This window comes from Asparagus officinalis, chromosome 5, assembly GCF_001876935.1.
Source record: "Asparagus officinalis chromosome 5, Aspof.V1, whole genome shotgun sequence".
Classification (NCBI taxonomy): domain Eukaryota; kingdom Viridiplantae; phylum Streptophyta; class Magnoliopsida; order Asparagales; family Asparagaceae; genus Asparagus; species Asparagus officinalis.
In genome coordinates this window covers 7,945,167-7,961,570 of record NC_033798.1, presented here as the reverse complement: position 1 = coordinate 7,961,570, position 16,404 = coordinate 7,945,167, and the positions used below count along the sequence as shown (strand labels likewise).

At 32.8% G+C, this 16,404-nt stretch overlaps 1 protein-coding gene across 1 annotated transcript; it reads right to left on the bottom strand.

The window, feature by feature from the left end:
• Nucleotides 1-3,512, bottom strand: LOC109841477 (cationic peroxidase 1-like). The gene is given in 5 exon segments (XM_020410444.1): nt 1-385; nt 387-441; nt 1,043-1,237; nt 1,359-1,472; nt 3,498-3,512. Coding segments are annotated over 5 exon segments (567 nt in total). The 3' UTR covers nt 1-197.

Sequence of the window (16,404 nt, the reverse complement as noted above, 5' to 3'; positions counted from 1 at the left end):
AGGAAAAAAAAAATCTTAAATTCTCATGTTTTACCCTAATCCAAAAGTAGGCATATGTCCCATGCAATTACACCAAGGACCAAAAATAAACAAATTCTCCATGCAATTACAAGCAACTAACCAAACACGTAACATTAATTAATCTCCCACTAACCAAGAAATTAAAACGCCCCATCATTTTTTTTTTGTCTAATTAACTAACTTGTCAACCTGCAATTCTCTCTAATCACTCCATCCTCACCCATCAAGGGACTCAAATTCCCCATCCTAATCATAGCGTCACCAAAATCACCCCAAAACTCATCAACATTTTCACTATAGAATTGCACCAAATCCTCCACGTCCCCTCCGTCACCCTTGAACAGCTCCTGGTCAGCATGCAGCAGCCGCGGTGGTGGAGTCTCGGCGGCCGAGGAGGACTTGGTAGTATGGTCCTCCTAGCTGCATGCATTATTTGTGTTAGTTTAAAATCTTCGAATTTGAGTTGAAAATTAATCTGTTTTGTTTTTTAATTTGAACCTGAATGTGAAATTATCTTTGAATTATATCCTTCAAGGTAGCTAGACTCGATTTATTTGATTTATTAATGTAAATTGAATAATATGAATTTTTTTATTAAATGTCTAACTTATTGAATTATTACTTGACAATGATGATGTAAATTAATAAATAAAATCTGACTCAAATTAAGTTAGAGAATAATGCATTGAGATAAAAGAGAAAAATGGTTAAACATTGAGAAAGACATCAGGAAGACGAAATATTAGTAACATAAGTGGGTGAATAAAAACTTGATAATTTAATGAATAAGATATGCGAGTATTCATGCTTAATTAATTAATTTTACTAGTATCAGAGAACACCGCCAATTCTCCTAGATCATCTTTCAAATCTGAACAAACCACAGACACGTACGAAACTATTTTATAAATATTCTTTCTATTTCCAACCTAGTCATTATACTCAGTCATTATACCGAATTAATTAGTTACATCTGATTAATTAATTATTATTACGATTAGGCTAAAGCATAGCGACTCACGGCAAAAACAGAGTCCCGAGCAGCAACGGCTACAATATCAGCACAAGAAACCACGTTCCCCAAGCAAAATGTATTAACCTCCATTTTGATTTGATCGATCACATCATAACCCCTAACAGAGTTATTATTGGGGCCCGCAGTCTTCTCTCCCGTGAAAGTCGGAGTGTCGTCCAACAGAATCGATCCATCACAGCCCTGCAAACATATATCACATAAATAACTGTTACGATGCAAGCAAATTAACTAAAAAGTACACTCAAGATGAAAATTTCCGTCAGAAATACGATTTTCATAGACCAAGGATGAACAATCTCACATTTACAAAGCAATCATGAAAATGTAGCCTCAACAAGGATGCTCCCATCCTTGGCTCAGCGGCGATTGCTTCCTCGACGATCTCCTTGATAACGTCCCATGCATAGGGCTTGGTCTATCTCCGATTAGTATGTTACCAACCTCTAATTTTTTAATAAACCTAATTTTGCCGTGTATTTGATTTTGAGAAGAAAGATCTAGTGTAATGATGTTTGGTTACAGTCCAAGTGATGTAATTAAGTTGTCTAATTGAGGATTAGCTCAAATAAAGATGGGTCCATTACGTGATAAAAAAAATACTACGTGTGGTAAATGGGTTGGACAATAGTGAGAAGGTGCATTCGAAGCTTCTTGCCATGATTTGTTAGATTAATTGAGTAACTTGAAACTTAATTCTCTCGTTAAAGTATCTTTAGCCTAGTGCAAATGGTGGAAGCCAGTCCTCCAATGCTTCGTTGATAAGATTGATTCACATCTATTTAATTCGAAAATGATCAGGTTTGATCTAAAAGAGACATAAGATGAGATTGAGTCCAATATTATTATATGAATAATTAGCTAAATAGCCTTTAGCTCATTATTCAGTTAATTTTTTTGAGGAGTTTTGATCTTAATAGATTGTCTAGTCCGTACAACTCAATTTATCCATATCAGAACTAATAGTTCGATGAATTTGTTTAGATGCTTTGTTTGCTTCGAGACTTCATTAGCACATGTCGCCACATTTGGACACACCATGACTCAAGTTTGACTATGTTCTTCTCCAAGACATTATCTCTATTAGACGTATATATGCAATGGACTCGACTTGATTGAATCTGAGCCAAGATGGAGATTAGTTAGGATTGCATTGCTCAGTTCGATCATGTATTAGTTTGGAAAGTAAAATGAGAATTAGTCCCGTATGGAAGGAATAGTTAAGGGGCTGTTTGGTTCGCTATTATAAGGGGTGGAAAACTCAGAAAACCCCTCCACGTCAGATTTTTAGCCCTCTACGTCAACTTTTTTGTTTCCGTCCATTTCTTTGTGCCGCTTTGGTTCGCTCGAATGGAAGAGGGAAAACTCTGCTGAAATCGCCGCCAACTAAGATTTTTTTTCCCTATCCGATTTCCTTCCCCAACCAAGTGAAATTGATAAAAACTCTGCCACGTCAGATTTTTTTTCTTCTCTGCTTTTTTTTACAAAAGTTTTCCTTTTTTTCTGTGCGAACCAAACACAAGAAAAATAAATACATTGGTTTCCCACCATTTTTTATGTGCGAACCAAAGCAAAACAATCTATTTCTTGGAAAAGTTTGAAAAACTCAAAACTTGTGTTTCTTTACATGGAATTGCATTTCTCTGTATCAAGGAAACGAACCAAACAGCCCCTAATTGAACACATATTTAACTTTGAAAAGTCATAACTCAACAAAAAGGATTAATCTTTTTAAATTAATTTGAAGTGAAGTAAAAATAGTTAGTTGAGAAATTCTTAGATGTTCCATGAGCATACACCACACCACTAGGAGGAGGATGTGCAGCACGTACAAGAAAAGAAATTCTTAGATGTTCCATGAGCATACACCACACCACTAGGAGGAGGATGTGCAGCACGTACAAGAAAAAAATATTTAATTCTATCATATTCTTATTTACAAGTGATTTGTGTTACTTAGCATTTTTCTATTGGTATGATATAATGCTCATAAAGCAAAAGCATACAAGAATTTTTCCCATTAAAGAGCCTTTGCAAACACAACACTAGTTTCCAACGGGCAATCTAAAAGATATTATAGAATTACCTAGGAATCTTATTAGTCTGCATAGTGTGACAATTCAGACTGATTTTCCTCGATGGTCTCTCTCTTCAAGTGATTCTTTCACTGTTAAATCATTCTATGACTTCTTATGTTCTAGAGGTATCAAATATGCTTTCTACAAATTAGCATGGAATCCTATTTTGCCTAGCAAAATTCAAATGTTCACTTGGCTTCTTTCCCAGAACCGATTACATACTAAAGATAATCTTATGAAAAAAGGGTGGCAAGGAGATCCTAATTGTGTTTTATGTGGCATTCAGTCTGAAACAAAGAACCATATCTTCTTCCAATGCACAACAGCTAAAGTAGTCTGGCAACACTTTAGAGATTATTATTTACCTTTTTGTTGGCCATCATCTATAGATGATCTTAGGGGTGTCCAAAAAGCCCGGAGCCCGGACCCGGCCCGGTGTCCGGCCCGGGCCCGGCCCGGTCGTGCCCGGGCGCGGCCCGCCGGGCCGCGGAAACCCGGAAAACCGGGGTCGGCGGGCCCGCGCCCGGTCGCCGTTGCCGAACCGTGTCGCGGGCCGGTCGGCCGTTGGCGAACCTGTCCGGGCCCGGCCGGCCCGGAACAGTTCGGCCCAAATGGCAGCTGGTTCTTCGAACTGGCGCGGGCCGGGCCGACCGCGCGGCGCCGGCCATAACGGTCACAAAGGTGACCGTTGCCCAGCCCGGCCCGGGCCAAATCTGGCCTAACGGCCAGATTTGGTCTTTTGACCGTTTTGCCCCTTAAAACGGTCAAAAAACGGCTATTTTTCGAGGGTTTTTTGGTCATTTACCTAGGGGGCTGCTTCTATAAATAGAGGGGGGGTTTCAATTCATTTTCTCACAACAAAACTCATCTATTTCTCTCTCTACTACTCTCTTATACAATCTTATACTATCTCATACTAATATACTATCCTATAATCTTTTGTATTTTCTAATACTTCCAACAAATGGCTTCTGGGTCTGATTATGAAGAGCAACATGCAACTCCTACCGATCCAGAGATGAGTCCTCCTACAACAACTCCTCATCCTACCGGTGTTAATCCTGAATCTGGTGGCGACGAATCTACGGCACCAAGAGCTCCAAAAAGGCCGAGGTCTGATGTATGGAATTTTTTTGAGAAGATAGACGTCACCAAGGATGAACACGGTAGGATCATCTCTCAGAATGCGAAATGTGCGTTGTGCGGCCAGATATTCAAAGCTCATCATAAGAGCGGCACCAACCATCTCAAACGGCATATTGAAAAACACAACAAAGGCCAAAATCTACAAGGTGATATCCGGCAGTCTATGCTTTCCCAATCATCCTCTTCAGGTACCCTCGGCAGTTGGAATTATGACGCTGCCCGAGCCCGGAAATGCGTAATCAGGTTTATTGTTCTTAAAAACCTTCCTTTTAAATTAGTAGAAGATGATGAATTTGAAGATTTATTTAGAGATGGTTTTTATCCTGCATTTACAAAATTTTCTCGTCAAACCTGTCAACGTGATATTTTAAAATATTATGTTGAGGAACAGGGAAAAATAATTTCTTATTTTAAAAATTTAAACTGCAAATTTTCTTTAACTTCTGATATTTGGTCATCTAGAGTGCAAACTGGTTATTTATGTATAACAGCACACTGGATTGATGAAAGTTGGAAAATGTTTAAAAGAGTTGTTTCTTTTATTGCAATTGAAGAGTCACACACTGGTATTAATGTTGCAAATTTAATTGTTGAAGAACTTATGAAACTAGAAATTGATCAAAGAATATTTACTCTTTCACTAGATAATGCAAGTAATAATAATGTAGCTGTTGATTTTCTGAAAATAACTTTGTCATTGCCATGTCATGGTGAGCTTTTTCATGTTAGATGTATCTGTCATATTTTAAATTTAATTGTTCAAAGTGCATTTTCTGAAATTAAACCCATGATAGAAAAAGTTAGAACAGTTACTAATATGCATAATGCTTCTGAAATGAGAATTAAAAGATGGAAACAATGTTGTAAAAGAAAAAATTATAAGCCTAGACTAATTCCAAAAGATGTTGACCATAGGTGGAATTCCACCTATGCAATGTTATCTGTAGCAATAGAATATAAAGAAATTATAAATGATTTTATAAATTTTTATGCTTCTAGTTCTAGCTCTGGTAGTGCTTATGGAATAACTGAAGATGAATGGACAGTTATATGTAAATTAAATGAGATGTTACAAGTTTTTTATGATGCTACTATGTTATTATCTGGTTGTTATTATCCAACTATTACTTTAGCTGCTTTACAAATTTTAAATATTCAAAAAAATTTTACAAAATATCGTATGGATGATATTTTTGGAAGTATAATTTTTGAAATGGAGAGTAAATTTAATAAGTATTTTAGGCCTATTCCTCATATTTTTGGTATTGGTGTTCTTATTGATCCATGCTTGAAGGAAATTGGCCTTCGAAGTTTGTTACAATCATTGTATGGTGGACAGATTATAGACTTAGATGATGGATCCACCCTTACTGCTACTACTCATTATTTAGCTATTAGAAATTATTTTCAAACCTTATATGATGAGTATGCAGCTAGATATGGTGTAGCTACACAACAGTCTTCAGCTTCGGCACCTTCAGCTTCGAGCACAGGTCGAGGTAAAAGTGTAAGTTTTGATAGGTATGCAATGGTAGCTGAACTAACTGGTGGATCTGGAACTTCATCAGGATTAGATGTTTCTGAAATAGATGAATATTTTTCTGCTTCTTTAGTTAGATGTCAAGGAAATGCTTTAGATATTTTGCAATGGTGGAAAGTATATGGATCAGTTTCATATCCTATACTTTCCACCATGGTTCGTGACTTACTATCAGTGCAGGTTTCGACTGTAGCCTCGGAATCCGCTTTCAGCACAGCAGGACGTTTGATCGACGACCACAGGACATGCTTAGATCCGTATACTGTACAAGCGGTGATGTGCTTACAGGATTGGTGGAGATACGAGAAGCGAACACAAGGCATCGAACGGATTGCTATGATTGAAGATAAATTTGAAGAGTTGGGACTAGCAGATAGATATAATGATTAGATAATATTCATAAAATTGTAATTTTTATTTCTTAGCTTTAAATTTGAATTAAATTATTTCGAAAAAAGTTGCAAATGATAGTGATATGGGTGAGTAGGTGCCAACCTAGTTGGGATGTACTCATCTATTGTGATGCGACGAATTTCGAAATAAATTTATACTTGTAAAGGATTTACCGATTATTAATAAAGAAGTTATTTTTATCATTTTTTGTACTTGTAATTTATGTCATTTCATTTCAAGTTATTAATAAAATTTATGACATTTTTTATAATAATTTATAATTTATGGTTTTGTTAAAATTTAAAAAAATAAAAAAAAACAAAATTAAAAAAAAAAATCAAACCGGGCCGGCCCGGTGTCCGGCCCGCTCAGGCCCGGGCCCGGGCCCGGACCCGGCCCGGACCACCCGGGCCCGGGTCCGGGCTTGGGTTTTGCCCGGCCCGGGCCCGGTTTTCCGGGCCGGGCCGGGCCGGCCCGGCCCGGATGGACAGCCCTATATGGTTAGATACTCATATTCTACCGAACAAGCTAGCCATTTATCCACTGGTTGGCAACGTGTATTGCACGTGTCCGATTAGTCTATTATTAAAGTGTTCGTATCTGTACTCATCTAAATCCTTCAAAACCGAAACCAAATCCGAATTCTCTTTCCCAAATTCCAATTTGAATGCGAATTTTCTTCTATTATTCATTGAATACTCAAGCATATCTTTTGGTCTATTATTCCATTGTTTACGAAAACAAAATTATTAATGATTAAACCGATTCTGATATTAGCGGAAAGAATTTGATTCTTTCCATGATATTTTAATATGTATGTGGAGAATATTCCTTCACCGCGAAGAATAATAAAATCATAATTTGGATGCTTGATTAAAATTTTTTACTACAGAATCGTAGCAGCATAAGCTATCTATTTTTTAAATCTAATATCAGATGCTTTAATTCATGAATTTATTACGTTATCCTTATCTTATAGCTTGTGTTATGATTTCCACAGTACTAAAGTTAGTTAATTTTTGTTCCCTTTATTGAATAAATAATAATTCAGTTTCTTAATCTAGATTTAGGTATGAGATTAACATAAGGGACGAGTACATATCCATTTCTCTTTATGGGCAACAAACATAATCTCATATGATTTCTCTCACGTAGCCAACCCACAAACCGAATGATATATACAAGCTAGTAGTTCGTTCTTTTAATTAAAATCTTTTTCTGCTGAAGTCCCCCATAATTATAAACTTATGTTATGTATCAAAATTAATGTCTCTTAAACTAATTCATTTAATATGAACTTTGCTTCATAACCTACATACATTAATAAATAACAAATCACTACAACAATAATCGTTATTTTTTTTAGGGTAGAACAATAATCATTATTAGCAATTAATAGTGTATATGTTGATATATAATTGCATATGAGGCCGTATATGCAAATATGTAATCTAGATTGAGATATAAATACACATGAGGGCTCCGATCTAGAGTTCGCCAACTCTCTTATATCAAAATATATTCTCTTCTTTCTCTTATACTACTATAGTGCACGTGCTTTGCACGAGAGCATCCCTGTTTTATTTTATGCTTTTCAATTTTTTTGTTGGCTAAAAAAATAAAATGACTTATATAGCAATATAAATTTTGAACAATTATAATTTTATTTAAATGAATAAAGTGTAAAACCGTATATAAATAACTGTATGATCAATTATAGTTTGGATAATTATTATAATTTATTCATAATTTATTAAAATAATTATAATATATAAAATAGTTTTTTATTTTTAAATAAATAATATTATACTTGGAATAATTATAATACTATTAGTAACTATATTTTAATGTAATAATTAGTTTATTATACTATAAGTAAATAATTTGTATAATTATTAAATTACAGTGTAATTTATTAATTAAAAAATACTATTAAAATTATTATACTATTAATACTATTAAAATTACAATAAATAAAAATTGTTTTTCATACTATTATCATATTTTGAAAGGCTAATAAGATATAAGGTAATAGGTAGTCCTCCATAAGAGGTGAAACCCAAAGTTATAGGCATAAGCCTAATCAATTTTTGTTATTTTTAATTTTTATAGAATTTAAAATTTTATGCGAAGATAAATTAGGGATAAATTTCAAATTTTCTATTAAATAACATAATTAAATAATAAAATACTAGTGTGACCAAAGGTTTTAAAAAAGTAAGGAAATGTATAATTAATAAGAGGTTATATATAATTAGTGAATGATTAATTACAATTAATTATATATTTGAGAATTATCAAACTTAAAGGGGTAAAAATGAAAATCAAAAGTTTTGACACAGCAATCCTCTTTTATATGTAGTGTAGATTTGTAAAAAGTTTAGAGTGTTTATTATAAATTTCATAAATTTTTAGGGGTTGTTTGTGTTATTTGTAGGTTTTTAGTGTGTTTATAGGTTTAAAATATTTAAGGATTTTTTTACAAATTTTGAATTTTTAGGGGTGTATTTGCAATTTTTTTAAAACTTACGAGATACTTTCTCTAAAGTCAAAATTTTTTAGTTTCTAGCTAGCATATATTTTTCAGATTTCTTACTGAATTGAAATAAGTAAAATTTATAATTTTTAAAATATTTTAATAAAATTTTGAATTTGTAGGGGTGTTTTTATAATTTAAAAACTTGGAGGATTTTTTATACAAAGTCCAAAAACTTTTAGGTGCTGGCTAGCATATGTGTTTTTGGATTTCTCTGCGAACTAAAATAATAAAGGATTTGAATTATATTAAACGTATCTCCTTTATCCATTAACATGTTAAGTCTCATTATGAATATGATAAACCATTTAATTACCAATTCAAAGAAGATAGGATAATTAGAACAAATTAGGATAACAATATAATATTTAAAAATTTTAAGAGTAATATTGACCATGGAAATATTTTTCTAAACTCGTACTTTTAAAGAGACTATGATTTCACATGGTGTTAGAGCAGGTCTAAAATCCTAGAAATTTATCCATGAAGAATCATGATAGTCTCCTTAACAATCTCAAGCTCTTTGAACCACACCTCTGAGATCTTGAGCCCAATCCTGATCTCGGCCACCACACAACTTCGGCCCCAATCTCCTCAGCCCCTGTTATCTTAGTAATTGTGGCAATCTTGGCCCTCGTTATCTCGGCCCCAATCTCATCGGAGCCTCCTACACCCTCAATTAAAGAATCCAATCATCTGAATTACAATCATCATCAACAATTGTTCGCTTCCTTAAAACAACAACATGTCTTTTTGACATCAACATCGCTGATATGGACTTTATCTCAACCACTAGTAGCTCGAGCTTCAAATTTGCGTGGATTAAATTTGTCAGGTGGATTTCATACCAATATCTTGAACCATAGTGATTTTATTTCCTTGCTACCGCAAAACTCTTATTTTCTTTCTCCTCTAACTGCACAAAATGTTATGAACCTTATTACTGGGAAGTTAACTAATGCAGAAGACCATGTAACTTGGAAAATACAATTCACCGTGTTGTTAATATTTCATAATTTACTTGGATTTCTTGATGGTTCGTGGGGGCGAGGGGGGGGGGGGGGGGGGGGGGGGGTGTGTGTGATTAGGGTCTTATGCTAATCTAATCCGATTTTATACCAATTAAAACTTACTAAAGAATTATTCTTGCAAGATAGATATACAATATGATATGAGTAAGAATATGCAATATGAATAAAGAGATATATCCTAGTGTTTTCAGCGAAAGTTGACTCCATTGTCGATTCCATTAAACTTTGATTTGTTTACACGAAATTACAATGAAAATAAACGAAAATACAACTCTCGAGAAAATAACACAGAAATTGTCTATCAACTCCTGCTTTGTGGGACTTTGCCTGTGCCGTGAGTGCTTTAGCTCGTTGACCACCGATTCAAAGATCGTGAGGGTGCTTAGGGATCTTTCGTTCGTTTATCGAAGTAAAGATTTAAAAAACGAATATCTTCCAAAGGGCGCGGCAGTCGACACTGCCGCGGCTAAAGGGCGCGGCAGTCGACACTGCCGCGGCTAAAGGGGCAGTTACACCCACGATCATACGTGTTTGAAATTATTCTCCCACGACCTTTAACCATCTTTTTCGTGGTTTAACTGCCTGTCCACGTCAGCACACGTTCTATTTCTAATATGTCGCTACGTGGGCCTTAAAACTCATCGTATAACTGCCTTGTACCCGCCACAGCACTCCTCTATAATAGCCGCGGCACCCTAAGCTGTCGCGCCTAAGCCGCGGCACCTTAAGCTGTCGCGCCAAAGCCGCGGCACCCTAGGCTGCCACGCCTTAGCCGCGGCACCATGGTCTGCCGCGCCTTAGCCGCGGCACCATGTCCTGTCGCGCCTCCATGTGTTGCTTGATGATGTGTATATTGTTCTTCTATGTTGTCTTGAGTGGTGTTTGGATGTCTGTAAGCATTTTTGACGCCTACACCTAGCAAAGAGGAATATGATGAAATATATGCAAGGATATATAAATTAATACAAGGGTAAACAATCTAAACTAAAGATACAATTGTGATAGGGTAATATAAACAATGCAAACACACAATATGAGCACGAAGTTTGGATCTTCCGTCCTACGTCTCCGCTCTCCACTCCCGGAGAGAAATCTACTATCACAACCGGGTTTTCTACACTCATCCGAATAACGTTTACACCTCATAATTTTATTCACGGAGTTCGGTCCCCACGACCTACGTCTCCGCTCCTCACCTCGAGGAGATCTTCACTTCACACTCAGTTTTCTAGCTAACCGAAAACCTTACAATCTCACAATAACAAATGATTTGTTCTCTACAATAGATGAGAACTCAATGTAGGCTCACACTCAATTGTTATAACATTCACCAACCCAATTATACTATGAATATAAATACAATAAGCTCAATGGTTGTGTGTATGTAAGCAAAGAGAAATAAATCAAAACTAAACTCAATATAATTCTAGCTTAATAACAATGATAATCAAATATATATAAAAGAGCTAGAAATAGAGTTTAGAAAACTTCTCAATAGATCAAGAGATCAAGAGAGTATAGTTGGATGCTCAAACACCAATAGACGATCTCCTCAAGCTCTTGTGAAATAGATTTCACAAACTCAAACTCTCAAATGCTTAAAAGCTTCTTAAACACTCTTTTAAACAAAAAACAAAACAAGCTTAAACCCTTGTTAAAATATTTTAAAATATTCTCATGGTATGTCAAATGATAAATGCAATGGGGATATATATAGGGTAGAAGAAAACAACCCCAAAAACCACTAAAAGACAAAATTCAGCAAGTTACCATTACTGTGCAACGGTAACTTCGACGGTCGACCGTGAGAAATAAAATTGCAAAAATACTCTCTGGACTGCAGACGGTCGACCGTGGCGATCGACTGCACTATAGCATGGTCGACTGTAGCGGTCGACCGCACTGTTCACGGACAGTTTCTGATTTTGACAGATTTTAGAATTTTGTATATCTGACTTTGTAAAATCAATTAAAAATAGTAAATCAAATCCAAAATTCATGAAATGTTTAAGTAAGGTTCTATACATGTAGATAAATATGTTAGAGAAAGAATTTATAAAATATCACTTCCCAGTTGAGAGAAATAAATGTTTGAACACATATATATAGTTTCTGAAAAAACTGCAGAAAACTCGGTTTTGTAAATTCAATTGAAAATAACAAAACAACTCCAAAATTAGTAAAACTTAAGGAAATATTTTTATATATGATAATAAACATGTAAACGAAGAAAAATTTCAAATCTCATTCCCCAATTGTGAAAACGCATCAGTTTTGTAAAAACATACATGAACATGTGCACGAACATGAGCTTATTAAAAACTTGATTTTGTAAATTCAAATAAACATAACAAATTAATTCCAGAATTGATAAAACTTTGGAAAACATTTATAACCATGAAATTAAACATGTTAGATAAAGAATTTCTCAAATTGAGTTTCCCATTTGTGAAAACTCATGTATTTTGCAAGTGTGTCCAAAACATAAAAATGTGATATACATAAAATTTGATGTTTTGACATAAACAATGTTTTGAAACCCTCTGAAATAATTTTATAGACTTAATGAAATATGTATACAATGATTGTTAAGTCCATAAACTAAAACTTGTGTATATATATAACTATATATATAAAAACCAAATATGTGTGTGTATATATGATTGAGCTTAAAGTACTAACACACATAATATAAAACCTAAACTAAATATACTCAAGCTTGATAGATCTTCAATGTAGCTCAACTTGGTACACTTGCGGATGAAGCTAGAACTTGGATCTTTAATTTGAATTGCATAGGCTTCACTTCATAATTCCGCCAACCTCCATTTGATATGATCGTAAATGCTCGATTCCATCCATCCTCCAACATATTGTTTGCCTAGGATAAATATAAAACACAAACATTAGACAAACAATATTAGATATAAATTATTTGTAAATCATCATCAAAACAAGAAGGCCAACAATCTCCCCCTTTTTGATGATGACAAACAATTTACCAAAAGGATATATGTATGAAAGGAAATGAATATACAAAGTATAATATATCATGCATATAAACAAGAAAGAATATACTCATAATATTTCTCCCCTTTTGACAACATCAAAAAGGAGATAAAAATATGAAGAGAGCGAAAGATCCCTCTACATATAAGCATAGGTGAGTACAAAAAAATATAGGGATTGCTCCCCCCCATCAAATTGCCTCATGAATATATGAAATGAATAAAAAGGTATACATATGTGAGCAAGCAAGATAAAAACATGCTAAACACAACTCACATACACAAAGACAATGAGAACACATATAAGTATGTCATTATGAAGATATGTGTCTCAAAGCATTAGTTTTAAATCAAAACCTAATAAAAAAGATTTATGAAATCAAAAGAGAGAAAACATGAGAATCATGCAAAAAGTTTTCAAATAAAAACAAATTAACCAAAAGAAATCATAAATCAAAATTTATATCCAAAAATGATGTTTGATCAATAAAGAAATTTTTTTGTATAGCTTGATCAAACCACTCATAGAATACATTATAAGGCACTAATAGATGATCCATGAGCACAAACATATAAATATCATCATATAAGTGAAATATAATGAATTCAAAGCAATAATTCAAGACAAAATTTTTGATAAAAGAATTTCAAGAGAGACAATAATATATCAAGCTCTTAAGCTTGTTCCAACCCATATAATCATTCTAGCATCCGGTAAACATGATTTGGGAATAAACATCCAATAAACCCGGGGGGTTATATAAACACAAACCTCTCATCAAAACAAAACCAATAATCATGAAAACAAAAGAATTTGATCAATAAAAAGAATTGTTTTCATGTTCAAAAATTTAAAGTATAATTTTCAAAACCAATAAAAGGAAAAAGAAAAACACTAAAAATACTTGGTTTAAAAATCAAATTTGTTTTGGTACCTAAGAATTCTTGGTACCAAAAGATTTAGGGACATGACCCCTATCATTTAAGCTCAAAACCCTAAGGTTATGATCCCTCTTGAGTGCATGTAGTGCACTAACACAGTCAAAGCAATAATCACTCAAATAACCATTTCGATTGCAATTTGTACAATGAAAGAGATCCATTTGTTTTTGTGGACCATTAGCTCGTGCACGGGAACCATTTGCAAATAAAGATTATCTTTTAGAAATATTTTACAAATGAGAAACATTCTTAAACAATGATCTATTTGGAACATATTACAACTTAGAGGCTTTTTGTATATCATAACAAAATTTTATAAGATGTCTAAACCTACCACAAACATCACATTTAAAAACATGTGGTCTACTAGAAGCATTTGGCAAATAAGATTTTTTTAAATCAAAACAATATTCGGCCAAATGATCAAAACGATCACAATGATCACACTTGAACACACTAGCATGCTTATGATGAACATTGTGAGAATGAGCATGTGAATGTGTAAGTGTACAAGATGAAGAAGCTACATGAGATGCACAAGAAGCATTAGAAATCTTATGTTTGTGTGTATCATAGCAAAATTTAGCTAGATGGCCATTACGGCAGCAAATGGAGCATTTGTAAACTTTGCTATATATGTGTGCATGATGAGTAGATGATTTTGGCTTAGACTTAGCACACATATCCATAAGCTTCTTATGATTATCAATGCATATTTTTAAAGTTAAATCTAAAGATAAAATGCGTTTATTCACAAGATTCAAATCTTTATTATTAGGCACATATGTATTTTTATTAGAAGTAGAACATAAATAGTCATTTATAAAAGAAGCAGTATCATTTTTTATGTTTTTAACTTCTAACATGGCATTATTTTTGTTATGAATCAAGTTAGCAATATCCAATTTTAAATTATTATTTTCCAAATTTAACATATCATTGTTTTCTTTAAGAGCATCATTTTCTTGAGTAATGATATCAAATTTGGAAGCTAACTTCTCATGTTCGGATTTAAATGCAACATGCTTACTTTATAAATTAATAAAATCTTTATGTAATTTGTTATAGGCATGCAATAATCTCTTAGATGCACAATCAAGTTTATCATTAGGTAAATCATTAATAGATTCGAACTCGCAAACCTCACTAGGGCTATCGCCTAGTGGGTAAATCATTAATAGATTCGAACTCGCAAACCTCACTAGGGCTATCGCCTAGTGGTCGTGTGCATGATGAAGCTCCAATATTACTCAAACCTCACTAGGGCTATCGCCTAGTGGTCGTGTGCATGATGAAGCTCCAATATTACTTGAGGAAGAATTCATCAGAATCCTTTGGATCTCCTCCAAGTTATCATGATGTGATTCTATGAATATCCATAATTTGTAAGCACTATCAAAATGAGCAAGTTTGTTAGAAATAAAAGAATCAAGTGCATTTAGCATATATTCTAACACAATCTTGTTTATGGTAAACAATCTTTTATCATTTTTACTCCACTTGGATTTCTCCATAGTGAGTACAATATAAGCATTATCAATAATTCCTCATAAATTAATATTTTTAGATTGCACAAATAGTTTAAATTTAGAAGCCCATTGTGCATAGGAAACATTAATGAATTTAGGAGCAACATTTGATTCATAGCCTAACAAAGGTGCACAATTAATGTCCATGATAAATATATATATGTGCAAGCAAGACAAATAAAATCTAAACAAGATTAGCACAAAAAGATAACTTGGATCTTTAACTCAAGGCGATTAGATCTTAAATCAAAGAGAACCAAGCTCTGATACCAATTGTTAGACCCTAGAAAGGGGTGATTAGGGTCTTATGCTAATCTAATCCATGAAAATGTAAACATGTGAATTTTGACATTTTGGCTAAACTATGTTTTGAACCTTTGCACAATAATTTTGTAGACTTAATAAAGTATGTATATGATTATTGTTAAGTGTAAAAACTAAGAAAACAATATTTTCACAAAATTACATATTCTATGCAATGTTTTCAAAAACACAATAGTAAATATGAAATATGTGATTTCATATTTATAAACATGAAAACCCAAAACACATGTATGTTTATATATAACTATATATACATAGAAACTAAAACTTATGTGAATTTTGATATTTTGGCTAAACCATGTTTTGAACCTTTGCACAATAATTTTGTAGACTTAATAAAGTATGTATATGATTATTGTTAAGTGTAAAAACTAAGAAAACAATATTTTCACAAAATTACATATTCTATGCAATGTTTTCAAAAACACAATAGTAAATATGAAATATGTGATTTCATATTTATAAACATGAAAACCCAAAACATATGTATGTTTATATATAACTATATATACATAGAAACTAAAACTTATGTATATATATATATATATATATATATATATATATATATATATATATATATATATATATATATATATATATATATATATATATATATATATATATATATATATATATATATATATATATATATATATATATATATATATATATATATATATATATATATATATATATATATATATATATATATATATATATATATATATATATATATATATATATATATATATATATATATATATATATATATATATATATATATATATATATATATATATATATATATATATATATATATATA